General features: G+C 38.8%; 1 protein-coding gene across 1 annotated transcript in view; it reads right to left on the bottom strand.

Annotated features, from left to right (window-relative positions):
• Window positions 1–17,799, bottom strand: part of Ryr3 (ryanodine receptor 3) — a 369,815-nt gene that overhangs the window by 301,063 nt on the left and 50,953 nt on the right. The window contains exons 5-6 of the mRNA XM_047539293.1: window positions 7,384–7,458; window positions 5,095–5,173 (exon numbers count right to left, since the gene is read on the bottom strand). Of these exons, the coding sequence (XP_047395249.1) occupies window positions 5,095–5,173; window positions 7,384–7,458 (154 nt within the window). The remainder of the gene's footprint in view (window positions 1–5,094; window positions 5,174–7,383; window positions 7,459–17,799) is intronic.

The following is a 17,799-nucleotide window of genomic DNA, read 5'->3' as shown; positions in this document are numbered from 1 at the left end:
TATTTTTGTGGTGCTGGGGATTTGAACCCAGGGCCTTGTGCTTGTGAGGCAAACACTCTACCAACTGAGCTATATCCCCAGTCCATGGATATTTCTAAGAAGATGAAACTGACAGAAGGGATAATATAATCGAGTCTAATGAGGGGAGAGTTTCAGTTCTGTGAGAACATTTGGAAATGAACAAATGATTAGGTCATCAGAAACTAAACAAATAAGGCAACAACTCCTGGTGAACCCAAAATTAGCAAAATAAAATAAACATGACTATAGTATGTTACATGACTTATTTTCAAATAAAAGTGACAGATATAGTGATGTAAAGAGTTAATATGGATTTGCTAATTACATAAAAATAGAAGGAAATATATTAGGAGTGTGGAGAGAGAAAACAGAAGTGTGAAATGAATATGAGTTAATTTTTATCAGAACACCAATAGATAATACTTAATCTGGAAAGAATAATAAAATGGCAGTGCGTGCGCATCCATCAAAAATGCGAACTGATACTGAAAGAGCTGAAAGTGGGCACCCTGGATATGCACAGTTCAGAGCAGGGAGCTTGGGAGGGCAGGAAACTGATGTTTTAATAAGCTTCAGTTTATCTCTTTAAACTATGCCTAATTGAAACTCATGGGACATCTGAAGGGGAAAATTATATGTAAAATTATATGTATATGCCCACCGGAGGGCATTAGACATGAGTTGAGTCCTGAACAGGCATGCCTGGGAAGGGAAGAGTGCTCTGGAACTTGGAGGGGGCGGCTCCCTGAATCAAGAGGATAAACCAATAGAAGACCCTAAAATACATACAGGCACTTTATTGTGTGTGATTTTTTTAAACACATTTCTTTCCAAGTCTAAGTTCTAAGGCTATGTCTAAATCCTAAAAAGAGCAAAACAATAATAACAAAACACTTTAATAGGAGAACAGAAGGAATTAAGTAACCAAAATTAAGGGTGAAGTTATCATCAGTTCTGTTTAGAATTTATTATCCAGGTTCTACAGGGAAGAGAGGTCCAGAATTATTCAAACCCTCAACCCTCAAACTTTCTCCTCTCACATCTTCTTGGAGATTCCACTCAACCAATAAGTAATCTACATGTTCACAAGTCTGACGAACTTTCTCTGCCAAGAGTGCTTTCATAGGATCATCCAGTCAGGAACCAGGATCCTACCCTGTTGGGTTGCACATGAATCTCCTCTTATGATGAGGAGACCCCTATCATGGCTGTAGGTGCTTCTCTTTCTCCTTCGCAAATACCAGGTCTTATTAAAGAATATATGAAATGGGTTTTGGGGAGGCAGATGAAGTAAAAGTAAATTATTTTAGGCCTGAAGTTTTCATGAAGACCAGCTTGTCAGCCCTTCCCAGTCTCCTGCCACATCTCATCAGCTGACTTGATCTTGACATGATCTTGATCACATGTTTGCCAAGTCTGTCACACAATTCACACCAAGTCTGATTTCAGGAACTTAGGAAAAAGTGCCCAAAAGAGTAACATGCTCTCCTACTATTTTTTCCTGCATTTTTATTGAAGGCTGTAATAGTTAATTAAAATAGAGTCCCTGAACACTTGAGTAGAAAGTGTTATTTCTCAATTTCTTCCCAACTTTCAGGAAGTATAAAGTCATTTTACTGATATAAATAGAATGACCATATATGACTTTTCTGATTATAAGCTCCAAGATTGACAGCTGGTTTATATATAGAGGCCAACTCACACTCAGAGAGTGTGGCACTTCACTCATTTGGTAATTTTCAGCAAAGGTTGACAACACCTTAGAGGAAATTATATTTTAAGAAAAACACTTTAGGTGAAAATAAAGAAATGTCAAATAAAAATTCAAATATAATCTTATTTTCAGGGAAGAAAATTCATTATGGGCAGAGGTAGGCCCAGTCTTCTGCTTTGTACAAAAATGAGAAGAGGGCACAGGGAGAAAGGTGCTTTCCTTGGGCACACTTAGAAACCCACTGTGCGAGACATAGAAATAACAAATAAATAAATAGCTAAAGATGGTTTAGACACGATTTTTTTTTTCTTGGACAACCTATAAAGTCACATAATGTGTATCCTTCATAAACTGGCCCAGTGTTAGAGTAACAACATAGACTTTTTCCTTCTTCAGCTATCCAACATTGGAAGTCCCTTCCTATTTGGGGAAAATGCCATGATATTCAACACTGTATTCAAATTAGACTTACTTCCAGTGTACCTTATGCTGTTGCTCTTCCCTGACACGTCCTTTCCTGGTCTGCCCAATTTCCAAGCCAGGGGTTCCAGCTTTAGTGTTGGTTCTACCAAGTATTCCAAATGTATGAATAAATTCTTATTTGGTTTGAGTTAACTTGAATCAGTTTGTTTGCAATCAGGAATCCTGATTAATAACCTAACCTCTAAATGGAGCAGAAATTCCATATTACCTTGACAGATAGTCAGATTGTCTTAGTCCCAGCCATAGAGAGCATATTATATCCCTAGGATAGCCATTCCTCTGCAGTATCATCCTAGTTACCACCTTACATTGAACCTACCTTTTGACTATCAATAGTTTTGATTGCACATAGGAAAAAGCCAGTGAATCACCAAGTACATGATATTTACTAATAGTAAAAAAAAAAAAAAAAAAAAAAAAGCAATTGAACTGAATCATATGATAATTTTCTTTTTGTTACTCTTTTAAGCTAAATCAATCAGAAAAAATTAAGTCTAGAACTAGTGAAACTAACACTTTTCTAATATTTGCTAACATCTTAATTATTTACCATGTTTTTATTTTCACTGTATTTACTTTTATGGTGAGCAACACTGGTTTTCTACTTAAAGAAATGATAAAATTTGGTCTATAAAATTTTGTGTGAAAGTAAATTTAAAGAAAAATATATTAAAGGGAACCACTGGAAGTGGAGAAATGGTTAACAATTGGGAAACTGATTTAGAAATAGCTTATTCACTGCAGAATAAAAGGGGTCTGCCCCTTTAACCTGGACACTACATTTTATTAATTAAGCTGTTGTTAAGCTACCTTTATTTTTTCTTAGCAGTTATGTAGTTACATTTTTTTCTTTTAAATCAGGAATGATTTGTCTACTTAAAGTGTCAAACCCTAATAATTTTTCTCTGAGACTCAAAGCACTTATGGTTAAAGCATTATTTTCTCCTTCACTCTTAGTTTGTATGTTTCCATACACTCTGCACATTCTTTTTAATTATTTATTTTAAATTTTTTACAGATTGCATTTTGATTCATTGTACACAAAAGGGGTACATCAATTCATTTCTATGGTTGTACACGATATAGATTCACACCAGTCGTGTAATCATTCATGTACATGGGGTAATGATATCTGTCTCATGCCACCATTTTTCATACCTCCTGCTCTGATTTACTTCTGCATAATCTAAAGTTCCTCCATTCTTCTCTAACTCCCCCTCCCCATTATATATCATCCTCCATTTATCAGGGAAAACATCCAGCCTTTGGTATTTTGGGATTGGCTTATTTCACTTAGCATGATATCCTCCAATTCCATTCATTTATTTGCAAATGCCATAATATTATTCTTCTTTATGGCTGAATAATATTCCATTGTATATATATATACCATGGTTTCTTTATTCATTCATCTGTTGAAGGGCATCTGAGGTTGGTTCCAAAAGTCTAGCTATTGTGAATTGAGCTGCTATAAACATTGATGTGGCTGTGTTACTCTAATATGCTAATTTTAAGTCCTTTGAGTATAAACTGAGGAGTGGGATAACTGGGTCAAAAGGTGGATCCACTCCAAGTTTTCTGAGGAGTCTCCACACTGCTTTCCAAAGTGGCTGCACCAATTTGCAACTCCACCAGCAATGTAAAAGTGTGCCTTTTCCCCACGTCCACACCAACATCTATTATTGTTTGTGTTCTTGATAATAGCCATTCTAATTGGAGTAAGATGAAATCTTAGAGTTGTTTTAATTTGCATTTCTCTAATTACTAGAGATGTTGAACACTTTTTCATATATTTATTAATCGTTTGTATATCTTCTTCTGTAAAGTATCTGTCCAGTTCCTTGGCCCATTTATTGATTGGAGTCTTTGTATTTTTGGTGTAAAGTTTTGTAAGTTCTTTATAAATTTTGGAGGTGCTATACAGACTCAATGTAATTCCAACTAAAATCCCAATGACATTCCTCATAGAAATAGAGAAAGCAATCATGAACTTCATCTGGAAGAATAAGAGACCTTGAATAGCCAAAACGATCCTGAGTAGAAAGAGTGAAGCAGGAGGTATCACAATACCAGACCTTAAACTATACCACAGAGCAATAGTAACAAAAACAGCATGGTATTGGCACCAAAATAGACAGGCAGATCAATGGTACAAAATAGAAGGCACAGAGATGAACCCACATAAATACAGCCACCTCATACTAGACAAAGGAGCCAAAAACATACACTGGAGAAAAGATAGCCTGTTCAATAAATGGTGCTGGGAAAACTAGAAATCCATATGCAGTAAAATGAAGTTAAACCTCTATCTCTCACCCTGCACAAAACTCAACTCAAAATGAATCAAGGACTTAGGAATTAGACCAGAGACTCTGCTTCAAATAGAAGACAAAGTAGGCCCAAATCTTCATCATGTTGACTTAGGATCAGACTTCCTTAACAAGACTCCCAAAGCACAAGAAATCAAAGCAAGAATCAATAAATGGGTTGGACTCAAACTAAAAAGCTTTTTCTCAGCAAAGGATACAATCAATAAAGTGAAAAGAGAGCCTAAAGAGTGGGAGAAAATCTTTTCCACACGCACTTCAGATACAGCACTTATATCCAAAATATATAAAGAACTTACAAAACTTTACACCAAAAATACAAAGAACCCAATCAATAAATGAACTAAGGAACTGGACAGACAATTTACAGAAGAAGACATACAGGTGATTAATAAATATATGAAAAAGTGCATATTTTTTCTTTAGTGCTTCATTTTCCAAAATTTTTCCAGACCTGTTTCTTGACCTGATTGATTTGGAATCCAAGTGAATAAGTGAAAGCCCTTAGTACAAAACCCCACAAGGAGAAGACCAGGGAGGTTGACTTACCTGTGGCTTGCTCCCGTAGACCTACATCAAAGGCAAGTTTATCTGTCTGGGATCTTGATGTAGTCAAACAAGTTAGATACTGTGAAACAAGAGCAGATGCTAGTGAAGTCAGACTCTTCCATGGGGTCTTTGTACCCCACCATTAGTTAGTCTCAACAGTAAGCTGCTGAGAAATGGGCTCATCCATCTTGCCTGTTAGAAGGATAACTGGTATAATGCTTTTGGAAGATACTTCTAAAATCAATTCAAAACCTTAAAGACGCTCTTATTTGATGCTCTCTTGATTTAATATACAGGACTATATGTCATAGGAATAAATTTGAAATATTAAATATGTTTTAGTTCAATGAAATGCTGGAAGTCTTAAATTGGGAACAACATAAATGAAACATAAATGATCAAGAATAATGGAAAGTTAGATAAACTTTGGTACTTCTATTTTATGGAGTATTGTGTTAATAGTATTTATCAAGAATGTATAATAGCATGGAACTTAGTTTATAATACCCTGAGCTGCCAAGTCTTATACAAAATTTTACATTTATATAGTTATGTGCACAAAATTTAAATGCCTAGCAACTAGACTAGAAGGAAATTACACCAGGTTAATGGAAGTTGTGTTTGGATAGTGGGGGTTGGGGAGTGGGAACCACGTATGATTCCCCTATTCATTTTTCAGTTTATCAAATTTTCTATGAGCTTTAAAATATTTCAAAATAACATTTATACTTTTTTTCTGATTATGAACATATATACAGGTAAAAGTTGAAAAATGATTTTTAAAGTAGCTTATTAAAGGAAAGGACCCTTTGGCCCATTTCCTGCCTTTCTCATGGTGGTATAGCAATGCACCTTGGAAATGGTGCAGGAGGTAGCTGCTCACTAGGGACATGCTTCCTGTGCTATACTTCTCATTTTCTACAAAAAGGTGGAAAATTATTGCATTGTACAGAGTTATATTTCACAAGCTTTATTCCCAGAACTGATCTTCAAAGCAACTACCAGTGCAGAGTTTATGTTAACTGAGAGTGGAATGTATTTTTTAAAGGAGTAAACTTAATGATAAATGTGTTAAGCCTTCCTTTCCTTATCAGCCTATTTGTCTGAGTTTTTGAAGTCATGGATAAATGTATAGTTTGAAGTTTTGCTAAACCTATTTAGGTAGGAAAAAGAGAGGTATTAAGGTTTTATTTAACCCTATGGATAAGAAGAGATTCTAAAAGAACATCACCTCTCAATGCTAGAAACCGCCAGGGTAAGTGTCCCCAGGTGCACTGGCCATTTTTTGTTCTGGCTTTGCCATGAAGGACAGATGGATGCTCAGGTCACGTGGCCAACATCTTACCAGTGCTCAGAAAAAAAGAATGTGGCAATAAATTATTTAAGAGGCAGCTGCTGATCCTGTGACAACTTCATAGTTCAAGCTTTGAGTTGAGCTTTGCATCATGCTGCAGGTGTAAATGTGTGAAATAAAGTCTTGAATTAATGTGTCAGCTTTCCACTAGGGCTAGAGAAAGAAGACAAATCTCCCTTATCTTGCTAGCAAGTGAGCTTAATACACTCAGGAACTGAGAGTAAATGTTGTTGGAGTTGGTGCACATTATACCTGATTGAGATCATAATATTCTTAACATTTCCTGTAAGAGATCTGTAATAGTCATAATTTAAAAGTTATATTTATTAAAAATTTGCAAGATTTTTTCAAGCTACATTGAGTTATCACCATTTTGGGTATTTTGGTTCTAAATCCCTGATTAGTTATATCCTGACCAGCTTTCTGTGAGGGACTGCTTTTCCCCTTATCTTCCTCCTACGTCTGGATTAACATAATACCTTCAATTTCTTCCAGGATTGAAGGCCATAAACATTATTCCATTTCTTTTAGCTAAGTAAAAGAGGAAAAATGTGACAAAAATCCCATTTAATTAGTTTTTCCTTCTAGGCTGGTTATTCTTATATACTTAAGAACTCAGTTACTCCAGGGTTCACTTGATCAGTCATTAATTCAACAAATATTTATTGAACATCTAGTATGACCAAGCACTGTACTTGGTTGTATTGGACTCAGTGAAGTAAGGAAAAAAAGACATGGCTATTTTCCTTATGCAGTGGGTATGTATCAGATATTAAGCAAACACAAAACATAATTGAAAATCGAGGAAGACAATGATGTACTGTAGTTGTTTATATTCCAAATTGTTCCTAAGGGTAACTTGGAGTGACCGGTTTCTTCCCTTCATCTTTTTCCTCTTCCTTGACTGGTGAAAGTCGACAAACAGGAGTGCTTACCATTCCGCTGAAAGAGTGCCTCAGGAGAATTGCATGGCCATAGAGCAGGGTCCTGTGGCCACCCCCTTGTGCTGCCTGTGGGAATGAGGAGGGAAAATGTCAGCATGTGCCAGATGTGGCTTCTCTGACAGCAAAGCAACACAAAAATTCTGAGAGACAGATTCCAAGAAAAAGACTTATTGCAAGGCTCCCAAGGAGTTCATTCCAGAAGCGAGCGTCGGGCTGATGGATGGAAGAAGGCTTGTGACCACGGCCATGCAACATCCTAGGGAGAGAGTATGGGGACCACACCTCTTCTCAGAAATGGCCCCTGCCCAGGATGAGCAGAAACCCAGAGCTGTTCTACCAGAAAAGCACAGTAATGAGAGAGGTGCTGCTTACCTTCCTTTGAAACTTCTCAGAAGCCTTCAGAGTGAGAAAGAGAAACAAGTGTGATGTGACCTCAGCCTAGTGACAGGAGGATGGCTGGCTGGCAGGCGTGCACGCTGCACATTCTGCGTCATAGAGTCCTTTTTCCCTTTCAGACCGGTGACTTCTACCCACTCACTTAAATGGGTCCTTTTAAACAGATCTCACCAATGAGGGACAACTCTGAAATTCTGGACTTTAAAGGGGAACTAGTTAAGCAGAAAGAGATGCTCTGCTTGAGAGACCATCTGGGTGTCTTCTCCACCTTACCATGCAGCTCCACTGTGGCCATGTGCTCAGTGGCTCCCAAAGAGTGGAGAGAGGCAAGAGAAGAAGATGGCCCAACAAAAAAGCTGTTGGTGTCTGTTTATTTTTTCCTTTAATCTGACTCACATGTAATTATCCTGAACTGAATAGTATATGAGACAAAACTATAATTTATTCTAGTTAGAGCTAAGTAGGCAGCATGGAAAGCTGAAACCTGCAGGAAAATCTAGAATATTTTAGCATCAACACTTCTCATCTCTTACTTCTTTGGCCAACCTGACCCAGTCAAAAGTTTTTGATTGAACAACCCTTGTAGGAGGGCTCTGCTCTCCCCAAACTTGCACAGAGAATCCAAAGCCTAAGACAAAAATTATCAAGAGAAATTCCAACACTATCTTTTCATAGGCCAAATCCATCTTTTATGCAGTCCCTTAATTCAATTGTGCAGCCCAGCAGCCCAGCAGCTTGAGGTTCTGTCCCATCTGGAGGGTCCCCTCCAGTCACAGTAATGAGCATCGTGGAGGAGGGGAATCAGGCGGCAGGGAGATGTGACGGATGTCTGGCTAAGTCCTTGAGTAACTCTATTTCAACTCTACTTGGATTAACAGAATCATTCTGTCAAAGAGATGGTTTTTCATGTCATACAATGAGCCTAAAGAGGAGAAAAAAGATAAACGTGGTATCATGTTCCAAAAAAGCTGATAACTAAATATAAAAGCGGCTGTGCTTTTTTTTCCCCCACAGCAATGGAGATATTTAAAATGTTCTCCAGATTTTAATACTTTGTAGGAATTTCAATGCTCTTCACAATATTTCCAAGTTTCTTGAAATAATTTGCAGTAACTTCAGCTTCTGTATTTACAAATGTGTCAACACCTTACATTAAAATTAGACATACTAAATAATTTTCACATCTTATCAGTCTACACGAAATTGTCCCTACATGCTTGTATTCTTACAAGTTAACCGATGTATCCTCAGAGGTTCCTGAAGTCTTATGTTGGGGGTGCATACTCTCAAACCAGACCTATGTTTTAAACGGAACCAACTAAATTACATTTTCTGCTATTAACCCTGGGTCACACCATCCTCCAATTCTTCTGTGTTCCTATTAACTCTGTAATCATAAAAAGTCAAGAGTTGGTGATCCCAAAATGTAGCACTGAGGAACGTGAGTGCCTCTCTTTCTCTGGTACTACTGGAACCATCTCTGGGCCCTCAGGTCCCTCCTTATGGTGTCACCAGACAAGCAGAGGAACTTCAGTGCCCCCACTGGGATTGAATGAGAAGTCACTGTGCAGAACCCTGGCACCTTCACACTTCAGGTCCTCCCTCCTCTGAGGCAGTGGTCTGTAAATGCTGTTGGACTTCAGAGTCATTTGGACTCCACAGTGTTTGCTCCATTTCTAACAGGGTCCAGCTGATGCTGATGCTGCTGGAACAAGAAGATTTGGGAACCACTGCCTTTAAGGGAACAATCATTGTTCAGTGCTATAATAGTCAGGGAATTTTCCCTGCAGAGACTTTGATAATCATCATGGTATTGCTACCATAGAGCACATGATACACATCAGGTGCTTTACAGACCACCACAGCTCTTCCTCACAACTTCTCAAAGTAGGAGTGATTTCTCCCACCTTATGTGTCAGGAATATGATGCTGAAAGAGGGTAAGTAGCTTGTCTTATGTATCAACATGATGTGGCAGTGGGAAAGGAACACGGGTTTAATGACAGACAGATCCTGAACTTGTCTGGCTCTTGCTCTTTATGTAACACACTCATTTGCCTACTGTGTGCAAAATCAATGTACACGGCACAGTAAGAACAGGACAGGAGCCACTTTCTCAGCTCCTTCACGGAGTGGGTACAGCTGACAGAGCTTGGACTTAATGAGCTCTAAACAGGCACAGAACCGTGCTAAGTGGTATCCACAAATCACCTCATTTTATCTTCTTAATTATGTGGCAAAATGACTATGGTAATCATTCCCATTTTACATCTATACAAACTGTGTCTTCAAGAGATAAAAGTAACTTGCTTAAAGTCATATGGGTTACAAGTGCAGAGTTGGTACTCAACAAAGCAAGGGCACTTAATCATATGCTACACTGTCTCCTTTTCTGTAGTTTGGTAGGGTTAGAGATAAGAATGGTGTTAAAAAAAAAAAATCGTAGTACAGGGCTGAGATTGTGGCTCAGTAGTAGAGCACTTGCCTAGCATGTGTGAGGCACTGGGATCAAGTCTCAGCACCACATATAAATAACTGAATAAAATAAAGGTCCATCAACATCTAAAAAATATTTTTTTAAAAAATTGTAGTACAAATATAAACAGTGTGTCCATTAAAAGAGGTGAAACACAGAGGATTGGAATAACCTAGGAAGGTAAAAAGAGTGCACTGAGGGAAAACATTATTGAAAGGATAGACCACCACAGACTACTGACGTGAACTGAAGGGAAGAAAGAAACCCACCCAAGTGAGGGCCTGGAAGTGGAAGCTATGGCTCACACGTGGGAACGCAGATCATTCTTTGGTTAGCACTGGGGTTGGTGAATGGGAGCAGCTGGAGACAGCCGTTGTAGGGTGGCGAGGTTATGTCAAGCTAAGACCAACTGGCTCAGTGGGGAGGGTGTGTGTGTGTCCCTGTTCAATGACTAAGGGACACAGGTAGATTTTTGAAAAGATGGTATCAAGATCAAAAGAACTCAGTCTGAAAAATGGTGGATTAATGGAGGGGTCAAGCCTGGGGGCAGAAAGGATGATTTTCTCCTTAGGTTTCCATGGCAACATTAGGAGGGGTGAATAGACCTAAAATTTTGAGTTTTCCCTTATACTTTCTCCTTTCCCTCATGTCACACACTCAATCCAAAGCAACTTTTAATGCCTCCTTCAAGATATATTCTGCATCTAACCACCCGGTACCCTGCTGCTACCAGTGTAGTCATCCCATGCCTGGGTCTCACCTGAACAATGATAGTGGCCTCCTTCCTGTGCTCCCTGCTCTGGCTTTCCTCCTGGTATGGTGCAAGCTAATAGGGCAGCTAGAGTCACTTTTAAATCTGTCAATCACATCATATTACTTTCGTGCTCACCCCCGCACCCAGGGGCTTCCAATGCCACTTAGAAGTAATAAAGTCCTCCCTATGGGACGCTAAGACCCTGCATCAGTAGTTGGCAAACTCTTTAAGAAGCCAGGTAGCAAGAATTTTAGACTCTGTGGGCCACACAGAATCACTGTAATGTAGTTCTCTCCCACTCCCCCTTCTAGAAATTCAAAGCCATTCTTAAACCTGAGAGTGTATGTAAACCGGCAGTAAGCTGGATTTGACTGGCTGGTTGTAATTTGCTGAACGTTACCCTCCATGATCTGGTGGCCTCACACCTCTCTGACTTCACCTACCAGTAGCATGCTCCTCATAACTCCTACTCCAGTCACACTGGTCTTCTACTATATTTTAGACAAACATGCTTCTTCCACAGCGCCTTTGCACATGTGTTTCCCTCTGCCTAGGATGCTCTTCCCTCAATAATCTCACAGCTAGTTTCCATCCTTTATTCACTTCTGTGCTCAGATATCCCATTAGAGAAGTCTTCTCTGACCACTGATTCCAAAACAAAACAAAAATGTTATTCTTACTCTATCACAATTTTCTGCTTTATTATTTCTCATGACATCACTAACTGATATGAATTCATAAGTTATTTTTGATATATATATATATACCCTCTCTTCCCTAGAATATCAGTTTCATGCTGTGTCTTCTGTCCTATCAATATCATTTTTATCAGTGGCTGGTACATAGGAGATACATATTAAATATTTCCTAAATGAATGAATAAATAATTAGAAGATATGATCCTTTTGCCTCCATTTTGCAATTAGGAAAGAAAAGGTACAGAGAATTTAAGAAACTTTCCATGGTTGGCTTGTAAGCAGGGAGTTTGGATTCAAACTTGGGGCAAACAATAAATTCTACTACTTTTCACTACTGAAGACCAATTCTGGAATAATTTTTGAGGAAAGATGCATGGAAGATTATGTGCATCTGTTCACGTGAGGAGGTCCAGACCTCAAGATATGAAACTTTCCTGGGATGGAGATACTGTCCCTGCTATTAGTGAGCTTGTCTGTCATCATTGGAAGAAGGAGAATATTTGATATAACTTTACAGGATGGGGATTGGTCAGGGAAAAACTGGTAAAAGGCCCTGATGCCACGTACAGAAGAAAAATGTTCCACTAGATCATTAATTCAATCATCTCACCTGTAATTTCAAGATTAATTTCCATCACTGACATTTCTTTTTAATGTTCCCAGAGGACATTGCCTCCCAGTAAGGTCAAGCAGATATAGCAACTGAGGAGGGGGACACTCACCTTCTAGCCAGCCACACATAAATGCTTCAAGAGTTGTCTAAACCATCTTATTTTATGATCTAGAAACTAAATTCCATTTTGGGAGTCTAGGCTCTAAGAAGCATTCTGGGGTCCCAAGAAGGTTTCTTACTGTATTTAATAATCCACCAAACTTCAGGGGCTATGTTTGTGGGAGGTCCTACAGGCAGGCTATGCTATCATTTTCTGGACATTCATCTGTGTCCTATAATTCTCTTTTTTATCCCTCTTCTGTTCCATTCTTTGGCCATCAAAGAACGAAGTTCTTCTAGGTCACATAACATTGCCAGAATATGGCAACCCTCTACATTGTCCAGGTTTCCATGTACTTTCATAATAATGAATTCATGGAAGTTTCTACTCATGGGTACTACAAAACATTAGGTTTTTAGGTATTTACTTACATGAGTGGAGTCTTTAAAAGGAAACTAAAATCTTTACTGTATAAAATTTGATTTGATGACATGAAAAGGTGTATTTTGTTACAGAAAGAGGATATTACTATTTGTGAATGCCTATCCTCTTAAACTTCACTTATAGTTTTACTGTAGTTTTAATTAAAATTCAAATAAGGTACTTTGGAATTCAACTGTGATTAATCTGGAAATATAAATAGTAATAAATTTTTATTCTAAGAAGAAACTGAGTTTTAAGAAATGACATGAAGCAAAATTAATTCACTCTGGTATGGATTCAGCTGATAAACAAAGATTTGACCATATGAAAATGTAGCATTTGATAAACCAGATTTTCAGCACAACAATGGAAAGCTAGGATTATTAAGCGCATGTCTCTGATGTATGGATAGCAAATCAGAAAAGCATTCAGTAAGAGCCACAGGAAACATAAGAAGATAAGAACATAAGATTCTGCATGGATAAGAGAATTAAATATTTCATTTTAAAATTGAATTCTAGAACAACCAGCATGTAATAGAATAGTCTATATTCCTTATAGACTTAATACTTATCCATGCTTCAAAATAACAAGCGCATTCACAGGAAATAAAAGAAATATGATTGTGCCTAAATTATTGAACTTTGGAACAATGGAAATGCCAACATTTGATAGGCTACAGAAAGACTATTGCTATGACAGAGTTAATATCTCATTGAAATGTAGAAAAACACCAAGCCTCGAATAAACAAGTAGGCAAAGATATGAATAAATGATTCATATCAGAATAAAATTAAAACATATGGAAAAGATTTTAATCTCTTTCCATAATGAAAGGAATGACAATTAAGGAACTTGATACATCACTTCACATCTATGAAATTTGCACAAATGGAGGGAAAATGCTGTTGGAGTTGCAGTTTAGCTGATGTGGTCCTGTGCAAGGTGGCACTGAGTACATCCCTTCTGCAAGGCAATATAGCAATATATAAAAAGAGCCATAAAGAAGTCTATAACCTCTGTAGGAGTCATTCTACTTCTGGGAATAATTCAAGAGAAGCAAAAATATATGCACACAGTTGCAATAAGAGCATTATAATGAGTGCAACAAAACAAAAAACCCTGAAAAGAACCTAGAATCCAAAAGAGAATACTGCCTAGTAAATCATGGGGCTTCTTTAGGATGTTCTATCCTGCAACCATTAAAGTTGCAATTACAGAGGCTATGTGGAAACAGAAAAATGCTAAGACATGTCATTGAGAAAAACAATACAAAATACCTTCAATTATTCCATGTATATACACAAAGATGATAAGGAAACCCATAAAAATGAAATAGTTACTTGACTGGTTACAGAACTATTGGGCTTTACCCTTCTCTAAATTTTTCTTTAACACTAGTACCGCATCATAATTTCAGTAAAAAGTATACTGTTGGGGGAGGGGGAGAATATGTCGCATGTGGTTAAAAATGAAGCTAGAGAATTATTTTGTCTATTCATTAAATCTTCAGTTGTTCAAGGGTGCAGTTAATTTGCTAGGACCCTTAGGAAAAGACTTGGCCCACCTCAATGGCAGACCAAGATGCATTTTTACCATGGTTGTTTTAGACACTGACTCCTAGAGTCTTGTCCTACCTTGATGTGATGTGGAAACCCCAGAGAGTCGGCCTTTATTCGGGACACCTCCAAGTCCCTACTTTTAGCTTCCTGAGGCTCAGTTCAAGATTCCAGAGGAAAAATATTTTGCCACAGAGATTCATACTTACGTTCCAAACCCACTGGCATCTCTGACTGCCTCTATAGACTCTTAATTTTGGATCCCAATCTTCTTGCTGGGAACCTGGTTCTCCACCCTTCTAAGTTTCCCAAGGCAGCCTCACCCAGTCAGTGGATAGCTGTACCTGTTACAGGCTGGACAACCACCCTCTCTGGTCAAACTTCCAAGACTCCACTCAAGCAACCTTACTTTTTAGGAGAAGGGGACAGAGGGCTGGATAACAGTTCTCCCACTCAGATGACACCAGAGGAACTGATGGACATGTTTCAAACAGGTCTTGGATTACAACTACCTAGTAACAAAGATAATATTTCCTCCTCAATGACAGTAATGAAGGAACTTTGTTGTAGTACAGAGGAACTCAGAAACTCTAGTTTAAGGATAAGAGGGGAACAGGCACAGATTAGTATGGCTCGTGATTAGAGAGAGGGCAGAGCCAGCAAATAAAACAACAGGATTTCAACAGGTCCATCGCAGTCACTTGAATTCCTTATAATTTGGTGTGAAACCCAAAGAGGACATTTAACTCACTTCTTCACTCCTTTTTTTTTTTGATCAGACACTACACTACTCTTCAAGTAGGTAGCTGCCAAAGTCTACTTTTCCTGGGTGGGACAGAGATGTCTCTGACTCCCTGAGGCTCCCCACGGTGGGGTATAAAAACGCTGCACAAGCAGAAAGTATTATTCTTTTGACACCTTGATTTTCTACTGGTAACATTTGGATAATATAAGCCTAAAAATCAACCGTCAGAGGTGCCTGAGCCACTGGCTAGAGAAAGTTGCGTGATGGAACTCCCCAAAGGCTTCCCCTGTCTTAAGAAAGCCTTCAAGTGAGTGTGGGGCACTCAACCAAGGCAGCACAGGTCCTTCAGACAGGACTGACATTCCCAGCATCTTTTACAGGCCTTTGGGATACTATTAAAAACCAAAATCAGGAGACAGAATTTTATCAAACTTCAGAAAAGAGGAAGGGGTAGCATCTGACAACCCCAGGGCCCCAAATTCAATGGTTGTGATGGTTGTTGGTTTCCTGAAAAGCTAGGCCCAAATGTCAGTGGCTAAGAGGCCTAACAGGCTATCCCTCACTCCTCAAGAAAGAGTGACAGCACCTTATGGCAGAAGCACCTGGGGCAGTCACTGCCCTATAGCATGGTGACCTTGACTGCCAGAAGGCCCACCTCCTATACCCACTGTGCTGCCCCATCTCCTCACATCACAGCATGGAAGGAAAGATGCTCTAAAAGCCATGCACAGACAGCCCATTCTCCTGTCCTTTCTTTTACTTTTTAAATACACACTCTGCCACTAAAAAGGGGACACATAAGCAAAAACTAGACCATCTCCCTGACACCAAATGCCAAATTTATCATTCCTGCAGTTTATAATGTATTGAATTCACCAACCCTCCCTCTTGGGAGTTCTTAGAATGATTTCTCCTGAATGAGAAGGCTGTGCAATCTCCTTTTGTTCATGTCACTGATTTCACAGCCAAATGGAAGTATTTCAGGACAATAAGTTGAAAGGCCAGAGCCTAATTTAAGAAACTACAAATTCTGGGTCATGAGCATCATTTGTGGCATAAACCCGCCTGGCAACAAGGTAGTCTATTCCAGGAAAACACCTACTTGTCTTCCATTTTGCAAAGGTCTGGTCCCTTGGGTAAGTCAACTCTGAGATGGTTCAGGTGAACTGGGGACCAGAGAGTAGCAGCGATTGTGACCCAGAGTTAGAACTTTCTTCTGGTACTTAAAGCCATGAGAAGGAGGAGCCCTGGATGCTGCACACTTAAATTATGATTGTTTGGCTAAAAACAGCAGGAATCTCCTGCTTTTCAAGTCTTTGAAAATAAGTATTTTGGTCTGGGGTAGCTCAATGGTAGAAGTTGTGTTTAGCACATGTGAGATCCCAGGTTCAATCTTCCACATGTGTACACTCACACACAAAATGCAGTTTCTGACCCATGAGAATCTAATAGACTTGTGTAGCCATCCTCCCATCCTCTGTCCCATTCTACTATAGTTGTAGGACAAATTAAATGACTGAGGTCCCTATTAGACCTGGGGTTTTGCAGATGCTGCCTATGCAGCAGGAGGATGAGCACTCTCCACTGAGGGCCAACAGTGACTGTTAGATGCCTCCAAATTGGGCCTGGGGTCATCCAGGATGCACCTGTGATTTCCTTTGGGCATAGATGCTACTGGAAAGCTAGGCAGACAAAGAAGCAGCTTTGACACATGTTTCTTATTATGGTGCCTTTTAAAAATCAACAGGAGAGATTTGCCCAAGTGCTAATTGCTAATGACATTTAGACTGATGTCAAGTATACTTTGGAAAAAAATAAGGTATTTTTTTTCTCTCTGAATTTTTTCCCCTCTCCCATAGCTAACAGATGGATTTCTAAGAGTTGGATATTTCTGAGTTGATTCTTTACATAAAAGGGCTCTGTTAGCAAAGTTTGTTTTTTAGTCACTGGTCTGGTTTTTATATGAAGCACCAATTCTCCTTATTATTCATCGGATCTCTGATGAAATGATGGACCAATGGTCATACAGAGTCAAGACCAAGGACTTAGTCTTATTACTTGTTTTCACCAAATGTAATGTACAATGAATATTTCCTACAGAGAAAAGGTCAGATTACTTTGACATGATAAACAGTATCACTACTATTTCTTTGTTAAAAAAATCATTGTTCATTCTGGGGATTTAAATTAAAGTAGGAGTAAGTTTTTAATCATACAACCCATGCTGAGTCCTACTGTGTGCAATCACCTCTACCTGTGTGGGCTATAAAGGAGGTAATGAAATCGATTATAGTCTGTTTCTCTCTTTTCTGTATTCCCTAAACCTACAGATTTTCCCCCTCCACCTGGATGTTCTGTATCACCCTCTCCATTTTCATCCTTCTATCTTTGTTGTCCTGGTCCCAACTATGATTATGTAGACTGATTCATCCTGCTCTCTCTACATCCACATAACAAGCCTGAGGCCAAGTTTCTCTTCCTAAGCTTGATTTCCTCTGTGAAGTGTATGCAATGGCCTTGGGTAGAGAAGCTGATTCTCAATGGCTCCATGTTCATGTGGATCTGTGGGTGGAAAGGAAAACAGGTCCTCCTGACACTTGGTACCTGTCCATGGACCAGCTGTTCCCTGGGTTACACCTCACGC

This window comes from Sciurus carolinensis, chromosome 2 (assembly GCF_902686445.1).
Source record: "Sciurus carolinensis chromosome 2, mSciCar1.2, whole genome shotgun sequence".
Classification (NCBI taxonomy): domain Eukaryota; kingdom Metazoa; phylum Chordata; class Mammalia; order Rodentia; family Sciuridae; genus Sciurus; species Sciurus carolinensis.
The sequence above is the reverse complement of the archived record's forward strand: the minus strand, read 5'-3'. Positions and strand labels throughout refer to the sequence as shown.